The sequence below is a fragment of the Cicer arietinum genome, chromosome 4 (assembly GCF_000331145.2).
Source record: "Cicer arietinum cultivar CDC Frontier isolate Library 1 chromosome 4, Cicar.CDCFrontier_v2.0, whole genome shotgun sequence".
Classification (NCBI taxonomy): Eukaryota; Viridiplantae; Streptophyta; class Magnoliopsida; order Fabales; family Fabaceae; genus Cicer; species Cicer arietinum.
In genome coordinates this window covers 59,199,665-59,211,634 of record NC_021163.2, presented here as the reverse complement: position 1 = coordinate 59,211,634, position 11,970 = coordinate 59,199,665, and the positions used below count along the sequence as shown (strand labels likewise).

Below are 11,970 nucleotides of genomic sequence, written 5' to 3'. Positions count from 1 at the left end.
AGACCTGTTTGTATGTAACTCTAAATAGTACCACTTGTGACATCGTCACATGGGTCTTAATTAATTAGAGACTTCTATCCTTTCTCTTTCGAGTATCTCTATCTATGCATCATATATCATGGTTCATTGAAGACTACATTTTCATAATACAAATAGAGCTCTGTTAATTTGATAAACTCCTTAATTATTGACCTCAGCCTACATGTTGGAGGGACTAAAAAAAATTATAATTTAAAAGCCTGAAAAAAGAAAATCTCCTAAAATTTTGTGGACTTATAGGGTCATGTTTTCAAAAAAAAATCAATTTTTTTTATTTTTTCGAGAAATAATTTTTTTCGATTTTTTTATTTTATTTTTCTCACAAACTTTTTTGATAATTTTTTGAAAAAAAATAATTTCAAAATTTTTTCAAGAATAAATCAAAATATTTGGGAAGCCTATAAGCCCCTCTCTTAAACTCCATTAAATAATGGGCCGAGATTTTTTTTTAAAATATTTTAATCTTGCCTAATATTAAGAATTTAATAAATAAAAAAAATTAAGCGCCTAGCACTTGGATGCTTTTTTGACATCTCTAAATACAATACACAACATCAAACGTTTTTGTTTTTTTTCACTTTGTCAAATTAAAATGTTATTTGTCTCGTGTCTTGTGCTATTTCTTCTTGTGACTACTCACGAAATTCAACACCCCAATTTTCTTTTTGGGCTTTCATGATAGATAGAAGAAAGTCCTAATCATTTCTTGTGATAAATCTAACTTTAATTTCAATGATACTTGCGTTCATGCAAATCACGGATAAGCTGCTCACTAGAGAAAAATAGTATTATAAAAAATAATCATCAAAACGAATTTAAATTTTTTAACTATTTAAAAATTTATTAAATATATTTGAAGTTTCTAATTGAAACACTAAATGATTTATATATGTATTTGTTAAACACGATTTTAAAATTTTATTATGCCGGTCAAACGTGATTTTGTAAATTTTTTTTAATGATTTTAAATGTAATATTGACTTATTTAAAATTATATTTAAAACGAAGTAATTCATATTTATTTTGACTCAAGCATAATTTTATTTTATCAACGCAACATGAAAAATAATATTTTATCACTTCTAGCCAAATCAAGAATTGGAGCAAAATGAAATTCAATAATATATGTCCTTTTGTTACTTAAAATTTCGTTTAATTAAAAGAGACAAAATAAATCTGAGGTGATACAAATATTGTCATGGAGCACTATAGTGAAGTGACAATTTTGAAGCCTTCTAATTTGCAACCTCAATTTTTAGAACAGGTGGCTACATAGAATGCACAAAATTAAATGAACTTTAATTAAGTTTATTCTATTTTAGTTTTTCCCAAAAAATGTTTAATATATTTTGAGTAGTGTTAGATGATTTTAGCACAACAGTACGTAGCACATATTCACCTCTTAATTTTTTTTTATATCAAGTTCCTAAACTTATTCATATATCAACAGTATCCTTTCCATGTATATGATACCCTTAAATATATATATTAATACAATAAATTAATAAAAAATCAATGTACAGTCAAAAATAATATTTTATATCGTGTCTTTTATAGCGCTTATTAAATACAAACGATGTTGTATAATATTTTAAAAATAAAGGAAAATACAACAACATTTTTTTGACAAGCGCTGTTGCAGAGTCATATAGAGTCACATAGTTCTTGCACGTAATATTTACAAACTTTTACAACGTTTTTTCAAAAGCGCTATAAACCAAAGCGTTTTTTCAGAAGCGCTTCAAACTATAATTTCATAAAATTTGAAATACAAATTTCCATGTTCAGTTCGTTTAACCTAACAACTAGGCAATGTAGCAAAAGGCTAAAGCTACATGTTGATGAGATCAACCTAGCAAAATCATGCACCAAACGCTAGAACATGCCTCTAAGTATCTCATTAGGCATTAAGCCAAATTTGTGTCATCATCAGGTAATAATACTATTGAAAATAGTACGTGTCTCGTAAATCTAATATTTTGGATTACTAAAAATATTGAAAAGAAAATTAATTGGTGAGGCCTCGCCTAAGTTACCTTTTGAAGTATCATAGGTAATTTATCTATCATGATGTGACATTAATGAAAATTGATAATGTGTATTTTATTAATGTTTTAACTAATTATTTATTAGTCAAGTATTTTGATCAAGTCGACCATCATTCTAATTATTAAAACATAGGTAGGAATTGAAAAGGAATAAATGAAAATTAAGTGTATTCACGATTAAATTTGTATAAATAATTTATTATATTTTGAAATTTTGTATTTAATTATTGTCTAAAATATTACATTTTTTCCTCTAAATTATCATTGTCTTCCCAATTAGTCTCTAACCTAAATCAATAACAATCGACTAATATAAAGGATATGTATGTCATGTGCTATTTTTTCTACGAAATTCACATATTTTAATTAATTTCCAATACAAATTTTATATAATTATAAGAGAGATAAAAGAGCCTCAGGGAGAGAAAGAGGTAAAGAAGGAGAAATGGAAATAATAAATTATAAATAAATTAAAAACGATAAAATAAAATCAATCATTTCATATGTAATAATAAAAAGTGTTGCGTGGTAATGCTGAATATATATATATATATATATATATATATATATATATAATTTTATATATATAATTTTAGATATATATTGTAGAAAAAACAAATTAAACAAAATAATTATCTTTCTCACTTTTTCTCTCACTATCTCTTTCGCTCTCTCACTCTCTTTTCCTTTACCTTCCCCCAACTCATGTTCCCTCCCCCGGTGAATATAATTTTTGTATAGTTTAAATAAAAAATCGTGAATTTTATTCAAGTAAGTTTAATAATAAACAAAATAAGTGTTATGTTGTATTCAATTGTCGTTATAATTGTTGAGATCGATTGCACATACGATGATATTTTGAGACGAAAAAATACAATTTTTTATGAGATAAAAATAAGTTTTAGATGGTCAAAAATCCATTTAAAAAATAAAAATTCATCACAAAATTTTCAATAGTATTAACCAAAGAGACTATTTTTTGTCGTTGTTATGACACCATCTCTACTTTGCGGTGCATGGCGGTTAATCCACCATTAAATGCTTTAATTTTTTTGGTCTCTAAATCTTTTCAGAAAAAACTAGTGGAGTATAAACCGCCATCATTTTTGTTGCTTTTGAGTTTCAAAAACTATTGAAAAATTATAATTTATGCTATTGAAAATGTTATTGAATTGAGTCACGGATTAGATCGCTCTCTTTAAGACATTTCACGACGCTGTCTAAATTGTACAAGACAGACTATCAACTACGAAGTCTCCATGATAAAACAACATAAATTCACTGTATCGAAATTTTACTGCACCGTACGATTAAAGTCACTCACAATATGATACTATAACCACTCATAAATCAAAAAGACTACAGTACAAAATATCATTCTAAAAGGCTACGACACAAAAACCGCTCTAAAAGGATAGTCGTATTAGGACCACTAAAAAATCGACGAAATTACGGCTTAACAATCACTCTAAAAATTAAAGGGACTGCGGCATAACAACCGTTCTAAAAATCCTAAAAGTCGGAGGGATAAACGAGAAAGATGAGAAATGCATCCAACTTTAGTGTACTTTTCACAATAGTTTAACACTCTTTATATAGTCATAGAAGCAAATCCACATATGTTTTCTATCAATGTGATACTTGAGTATTTATAGAGTTAAAAACTACTCAAAATATGAGAGTTTTTAATGTGGGACTCCAATAATTTTTAAATTCATACATTAACATACTCTATGTTCCAACAATTTTTTATTTTAAAAAAATGTATATAAATAAAGAAATATTGAAAAAAACTTAGTAAAGTGTGTGAAAAAAGAAAGAGTAAAAACTTAGTAAGAAAATATGTGAAAAAAGATGAAATATTAATTCAAAAAATGTGTGAAGAAAGAATGAAAAAACATGTGAAGAAAGAAAGAGAGAAAAATTTAGTAAAAAAAAAAAAAAGAAAGAGCAAACAAATTTATAAATCAAAAGAAAGAATGAAAAAATTTAGTAAAAATATTAATGAAGAGAAGTTTAGATATAATGAAAATAGAATAAATTTAGAGAGAATAAATTAAATGAAAAGTGACAAAGGAGACTTAAAGTTGTCCCTAGTTTCTTTTGTAATTAGTGGTAACTTAAGCCACATTTAAATTTTTTAATTTTTATTTTGGCGTCTAAACAAGTAACGGCGACTTTAAGGTCATTATAAGTTATGACACGACTTTAAAGTTATTATAAGTTATGACAGTTTAGGTTGTTTCTAAAGGAATTTTTTGTTTTAATTCCTTCATTCCACCCCACAAAAAAATGCAATAAGGATTAAAGTTGCCACTACTTTTTCCTACGCCTAGGCGCATATATTGGTGAGGGTTAAAGCCATTATTACTTCATAAGATCTATTTTCGGTGTTTTGTAGGGGCCAAAGCTGCCATTACTCTGTGAAGACTTACTAGCAGTCATTACTTTCGCTGATACATTATCATCATTTTTTTGTAGTATTTATAATCAATCACTTTTATTTTTTTAAATTATTACGGGTATTGACGAGTCATTGAAAGGGTTTGTTTGGTTCTTCATAGTTCATTATAAGATATTTTCTAGTTTGACATATAGTAGCATCTAAAAAAAATTAGGGTAGTTTATAATGGTATTTTTCAAGGCTTGTGTCGAGTCTCCTTCGATGTTTTGAATTTCCATTTTCACCGTGAAAAACTAAATAAGAGATCAAGTTTGTCCTCTTATTTTGATACAACACATCCAATGACAATATCCTTCGTATAAAAAAGCATCCGTAAACAACATTCACGCTTTCATGGCTCTATTGATCCATTGACTATTGTCCTTTTTAATTTCTTTCTATAGACATTGCACACAAAATTAATGCACACAAAATTAATGTCAATTTTGAGTTCCATCAAGTACAAGTTAATTTGCATACTTAAGTTACTAATACTATGAATAAAACTAAGATGTACATGAATCTTGATTTATAAAGATTATTATAAAATAATAATTTAAACGATTATTCAAACAATTCAATACAAAATTATTGTCTAACATCTTTTACACTCTTATAGTTGTGATAAGACATAATCAATATTGCTTAAACAAAAACAATCAGAAAAAAAAAATAAAATAAATTTTAAACTACTAATATTTTTCTTCCTTCTCAAATCTACAGAATTGAGTGACCGCATAAGCTTGAAAACGAATTATAATATCATACTCACCTATTTTAAAGTATAATATACATTCCAAATACATCTAACGAATTTAGATCCACGGCTAAGATTGTTTGATACAATAAAATTAAGAAACGTAATCTGAACTGTCGGATATAAAATGAACGGCTAAAATGAAATACAACGTGAAAGTGCGTAGTATCGAACAATATAAGAAAATGAAAAGTATAAAAGTTGGACACGCAGAGTAGTTCACGGCTTCATTTCACAATCATAATTCATAACATCACACAACTCAAAAATCTCACTATTTTTCCCTTCATCTTCTTCCTCTTTATGTTATCTCAATGCATTTATTTATATTTGGACCTTTTCACTAACCACATGACTCATCAACCTTCTATTTAATCCAATCTTTTTTCTAGTACTATCACATATTATTATTATTATTATTCACAACAACAACACATTTATTCATTTCTTCCAACATGGGAGGTATCAGCCTTGAAGAGATCAAAAATGAAAGTGTCGATCTAGTACGTATCCTATACTTCTTCTCATTTTCTTTTCTTTCATTTTTTATTTTTATTTTTTATTTTTATAATATACCCTTTTGTTTTCTTTTCTCTATCTCACCATTTTTTCATGTGGGTTTCTCTGTTTTGAAATTCTCATTTTTTTGCTGTTGAAAATTTTATGATATATCATAATTTAGTTATATTTTTTATTTTTTTTAAATACAACATTTACAGTGATTCACTTCATTTTCTCTTTTTTAAGTAATCAATTTATTTTTTGTGTTGCATAGAATTTTGTAAATATTTAACTTTAATTTATATAAATTTATTTATTTTTTAGTTTAGAAGTATAAAAATGATTATGTGTTTTTAATCTGATAATAAAACGGGTGGAGACTGAATATAAGACTTAAAAGGAATAATTATGGATATTTGTTTGACTCAATAATAATCATGAATTTTGTTGGATAAAAAAATTAATGTTTTCTTCCGTTACGGTTTTACGGGGCCATACATATTACATAACGCTGGTGTGGCAGAGAGCAACTGCTCATGTCACATGCGACAATTTTTTAATAAAAATAAATGTTTTTTTAATATAAAATTCCAACCTCCAATATTGTATAAACATACAAAGATTATTTTTTTAATAATATTTTTCTTTTTTTCGAGTGGCGGTGACGAAGAAAATACACCTACTCAACGTGTATTTTATATTGTATTCAATATATGATGTATAATTATAAATTATATATTTTTTAATTTTAAATACAAACAAAAGTTAAAATATATTTTTGCAGAAATGTTGGCACATTAAATGATGTGATTCTACATTTTCAAAACAAAAGTGTTGTGATTCTATGGTCACATCTAAAAACAATATATCTGGAGAACTGTATACTGTTTTTTTACTTTATAATTCTATACTAAACAATAAAAGCTAAAAATCTAATAACTTGTTTGGCGAAGGAAAAAAAAAAGTTTGAGTGGAGTCCAAGAAATCCACAAGTTACATCAGTTGGTGTAAGCAAACTCTAAAAATAGCTGAATCTCCAAACATGTTTTTTTTTTTTTAAATTTTTTTTATTGTTTTAAATAATTTAAGGACAAAACTCACACTCATTAAATAAGAAGAAGAGGAAACACAATGAATTTTAAAACCGCACCAATATATTAAATGTGTTTTAATAGTCTTTCACTTGTGTTGTGTATAATTTAATTTGAAACCAAAACTATTTTGAGTCCTCGAGTTTAATCCTTGACAACTAAAAGGTTTAAATAAAAAAATATACAAAGAAAACAAATATTTAATACTTTTTATTGAAATGTCCATCATCTAAAATTTAGTCATTAATTTTATAACATAAACAAGGGAGGAATCAAAATGAAAGAACTATATGTAACTTATGCATTATGTTAACCAACATTTGGAAAAAATAATAAGAAACATTGAAATGAAACCTTGTTGTTGTTTTTGTTGGTACTAGGAACGTATTCCAATAGAAGAGGTTTTTGAGCAGCTGAAATGTTCAAGACAAGGTCTCACATCAGAGGAAGGAGCCAACAGGCTTCAAGTGTTTGGACCAAACAAATTGGAAGAGAAAAAGGTAGTATGTTATATATATTAATTGTTATGCATGTTAATTTCTACAAACTCATATGATTAGTTAGATGCATATATAATATGTAATTAATGATTTTTGAAATGAAATGGTTTATTATAGGAGAGCAAGTTTTTGAAGTTTTTGGGATTTATGTGGAACCCTTTGTCATGGGTTATGGAAGCTGCTGCTATAATGGCAATTGCTTTGGCAAATGGAAGTGGAAGGCCACCTGATTGGCAAGATTTTGTTGGAATCATTGCTTTGTTAGTTATCAATTCCACAATTAGTTTCATTGAAGAAAACAATGCTGGTAATGCTGCTGCTGCTCTCATGGCTGGTCTTGCTCCCAAAACCAAGGTAGCTTCCTTTTTTACTAATTTAATTCTTCGTAGTGTATGTTTGAAATCATAGCGAGTCTGAGGAAATCATGGTAGCACTGTAAATTTGTTAAAGTTTCAAAATGTAGCTTTTTCCAAAATCATGGTGGCAAACTGTGATTCAGCAAAATTCACTGTTAATTCAAACATGCATACAGTCATATAGTAATAGTACTAATAAAACATTGTTCACTTCTCCATGTTGCATAATGTGGTAGTGTCTCTATCTATCTTTTATTTATTTAATATATATAGGAAATATTATTACTATAACACAGTTCGCTCATTCACGCTGCGTTATGAGACTGTGTCTCCACCTATCTTTTACTTATTATATATAGGAAACACAAAACTACCATACTAGCCGGTTTTCTTGCACTTGTGCTGACCACAGGTCCCATATGCTAGTTTCAATGTGTACACATGTGTGCGTGCATTATTTGTGGCACTGTCTTTTTTATTAAAGTTTATTCAACTTTTGTGGCCACCAAAAATTTTAGGTACTAAGAGATAGTAGGTGGAGTGAACAAGATGCTGCAATTTTAGTACCAGGAGACATAATCAGCATTAAATTAGGAGATATCATTCCAGCTGATGCGCGTCTTCTTGAGGGAGATCCTTTGAGTGTTGATCAATCCGCTTTAACAGGAGAATCTCTTCCTGTGACAAAGAGTTCCTCGGACGAAGTATTTTCAGGATCGACGGTTAAGAAGGGGGAGATTGAAGCAGTTGTGATTGCTACTGGTGTCCACACTTTTTTCGGTAAAGCAGCTCATTTGGTTGATAGTACTAACCAAGTTGGACATTTTCAGAAAGTGCTTACAGCTATTGGTAACTTCTGCATTTGTTCAATTGCTATTGGAATACTCATTGAGCTAATTGTGATGTATCCAATACAACACAGAAAATATAGAGATGGAATTGACAATCTTTTGGTGCTTTTGATTGGTGGAATTCCAATTGCAATGCCAACTGTTTTGTCTGTCACTATGGCTATTGGTTCTCATAGGCTTTCACAGCAAGGTGCAATTACTAAAAGAATGACAGCTATTGAGGAAATGGCTGGAATGGATGTTCTATGCAGTGATAAAACTGGAACTCTCACTTTGAATAAGCTTAGTGTTGATAGAAACTTGATTGAAGTGTTTGCTAAAGGAATTGAGAAGGAATATGTGATTCTTCTAGCAGCTAGAGCTTCTAGGACTGAAAATCAAGATGCTATTGATGCTGCTATTGTTGGAATGCTTGCTGATCCAAAAGAGGTAAATATGCCGAAACTTTTGTCTTTTATAAACAAGAAGAATAAAGGTGGAAAAATGCTTCAGTTTGGAATATGGAATCATGGATAATATTGGGTATGACTCATAGTTTCCTGATTTTTTATACGGTTCAAAGGTAATCTTGTAAACTAGACCGAAGTATTTAAATACAAGTTCTACTCTGTAAATCCTAAGCTTGAAATAGTACAAAGTTATTTCAGTCGCGCTGTAGTAAAAAAATGTAGGCACAAATGGATGAACTCCATGATCAAATATCATGTGCTTTCTGTTTGCGTTTTTTGTATCTATTTAATTTTGAACCAGGGTTGCTGATCTAACCGATAAAATTTGATTTTTATGTTGTTAATGACTAGGCAAGAGCCGGTATTAGGGAGGTTCATTTTCTTCCATTCAATCCTGTTGACAAGAGGACTGCTTTAACCTATATTGATTCTGAAGGAAAATGGCATCGAGCTAGCAAAGGTGCTCCTGAGCAGGTATAAATGAGTTTCATTAGCAATTATCATCATATTATGATGTTATGGAAGATAACTAATCCATGTTTTTTCTCATGTTTTAGATAATAAACCTTTGTAACTGCAAAGAAGATGTAAGGAAAAAGGTTCATTCAGTGATTGATAAGTTTGCAGAGCGTGGACTTCGGTCTTTAGGTGTTGCAAGACAGGTCTGTATAAATGATATCAATATGTCTAGTTTTCTACTTTGATTGAATACACTTCCTTTATTGTTGCTTGTATTGTATGCTTGATTTCTACAACAGGAAGTACCTGAGAAATCAAAAGAAAGTCCTGGTGGACCGTGGCAATTTGTTGGTCTTCTACCACTGTTTGATCCTCCTAGGCATGACAGTGCTGAAACAATTAGAAGAGCTCTTAACCTTGGTGTCAATGTTAAGATGATTACTGGTAAGAATTTAGGCCACACTTTCTTATAGCTCGCAAGGCAACTCAAAGTTTGTAGCTTTTGAAATCGCTTGTGGTGTTTGTTGTTCTAGGGGATCAGCTTGCCATTGGAAAGGAAACAGGAAGAAGGCTTGGAATGGGAACAAATATGTATCCATCATCTGCATTGCTTGGTCAGGACAAGGATGCTTCTATTTCGGCTCTTCCGGTTGACGAGTTGATTGAGAAGGCTGACGGATTTGCAGGAGTATTTCCTGGTAATTATTTCTTACCACTTCACTACAATGGTTTTTATAAGATAATAATAGTTACATGGTATGGTTTAAGGCTAATCTTGTAAACTGGACCATGTTTGTAATCTATAATCCTAAGCTCGAAATAATAGAATTGTACTGCAGCTGCTTTGCAGTTGGAGACGTTGGCACAATTGGCTGAACTCTGTGATCAAATCTCGTTTGTTCTTTATTTGCGTTTTGTATCTGTTTTCTTTTGAACTGGGGTTGCTGTTCTATCAATTTCTTTTCAAGTACTTTTCAAATTAGCCAACACTTTTGAAGTTCATTTTAATTTCTTGTCTCTTTGTATGATATAATAGAGCACAAATATGAAATTGTCAAGAGGCTGCAAGAGAAGAAGCATATATGTGGAATGACAGGAGATGGTGTAAACGATGCGCCTGCGTTAAAGAAAGCAGATATTGGAATTGCTGTTGCTGACGCTACAGATGCAGCTAGAAGTGCTTCTGATATTGTCCTCACTGAACCCGGTCTCAGTGTCATTATCAGTGCTGTTCTCACTAGCAGGGCAATTTTCCAGAGGATGAAAAATTATACTGTTAGTTTCCTTTCATATCTAATTCAACCTTTTCACTTCACTTCAACTTTTTTAGTTGTCTAATCACAAAAAGTTTGATTTTGGTACAGATTTATGCCGTGTCAATCACCATTCGTATTGTGGTATGTGCCAAAGTTATATTAATGCAAAAGTATATCAATTTTTTCTATATGCTTGCACATTTAAATTGTATACTTATTTGATTTATTTTTTTACTTTGGCAGTTTGGTTTCTTGTTTATCGCGTTGATCTGGAAGTTTGATTTTGCGCCGTTCATGGTTTTGATTATTGCCATACTAAATGATGGTAAGATAACATTTTCTTAACCTTCATGATATTTGCTTTGAATGTTTTGCTAAAAGAATGAAACTCATTTCTTTACACTACCATGCATGTAGGTACCATAATGACAATATCAAAGGATAGAGTTAAACCATCTCCACTACCTGACAGTTGGAAACTGAGGGAGATATTTGCTACTGGTGTTGTTCTAGGAAGTTACATGGCACTAATGACAGTAGTATTTTTCTGGGCAATGAAAGATACCAACTTCTTCTCGGTAAATAATTTATATTTAACTCAATATCATCACTAAATAGCGAAAATCCTAAGCGCAAATTGCTTTAAATGTTGCAGAACAAGTTTGGTGTGAGGTCTTTGAGACATAACTCTGAAGAAATGATGGCAGCCTTATACCTACAAGTCAGTATAATAAGCCAAGCACTAATTTTTGTAACTAGGTCCCGCAGTTGGTCTTTCGCCGAAAGACCTGGTCTTCTCCTCCTAGGAGCTTTTTTCATTGCTCAACTGGTAAGCTTGTGATCCTCTTATTCTTCTATCCACACCATTGTATGTAAAAGTTGTGTGTGTTAGTTTCTTAAGACGGTTTTAGTATTGTAGAAGTACCATTTTTAATTTGTCTAGAATGGTCTTGATGATTATGCACTTGTTCCTCTCCACAACAACTGAAAGACAAATGAATTTTGGGAGCATGTTAATTAATTCAAAAGAAACCAAGTCAATGTTGTTGCCATAGAGAATTAATAGTTATTGCTATAATAGTACAAGAGAGAGCTTCTCTTTTAGCTAACCAGGCAAATGTGTGGTTATTCAGAGGTGATCCTAATAACGATTGGAATGGACGACCGCCTAGGGACTCCATATTTAGGGGCATCAGTTTGTTTTTCAATAATATATATAT

At 30.1% G+C, this 11,970-nt stretch overlaps 1 protein-coding gene across 1 annotated transcript in view; it reads left to right on the top strand.

The window, feature by feature from the left end:
- The first annotated feature begins 5,505 nt into the window (after positions 1-5,505).
- LOC101514586 (plasma membrane ATPase 4) overlaps positions 5,506-11,970 on the top strand; it is an 8,239-nt gene continuing 1,774 nt past the window's right edge. The window contains exons 1-13 of the mRNA XM_004498525.3: positions 5,506-5,790; positions 7,260-7,379; positions 7,497-7,733; positions 8,254-9,015; positions 9,387-9,509; positions 9,593-9,697; positions 9,794-9,938; positions 10,028-10,192; positions 10,531-10,769; positions 10,859-10,891; positions 10,994-11,075; positions 11,168-11,328; positions 11,406-11,579. Coding sequence (XP_004498582.1) covers positions 5,743-5,790; positions 7,260-7,379; positions 7,497-7,733; positions 8,254-9,015; positions 9,387-9,509; positions 9,593-9,697; positions 9,794-9,938; positions 10,028-10,192; positions 10,531-10,769; positions 10,859-10,891; positions 10,994-11,075; positions 11,168-11,328; positions 11,406-11,579 — 2,394 coding nt within the window. The 5' untranslated portion in view covers positions 5,506-5,742. The remainder of the gene's footprint in view (positions 5,791-7,259; positions 7,380-7,496; positions 7,734-8,253; positions 9,016-9,386; positions 9,510-9,592; positions 9,698-9,793; positions 9,939-10,027; positions 10,193-10,530; positions 10,770-10,858; positions 10,892-10,993; positions 11,076-11,167; positions 11,329-11,405; positions 11,580-11,970) is intronic.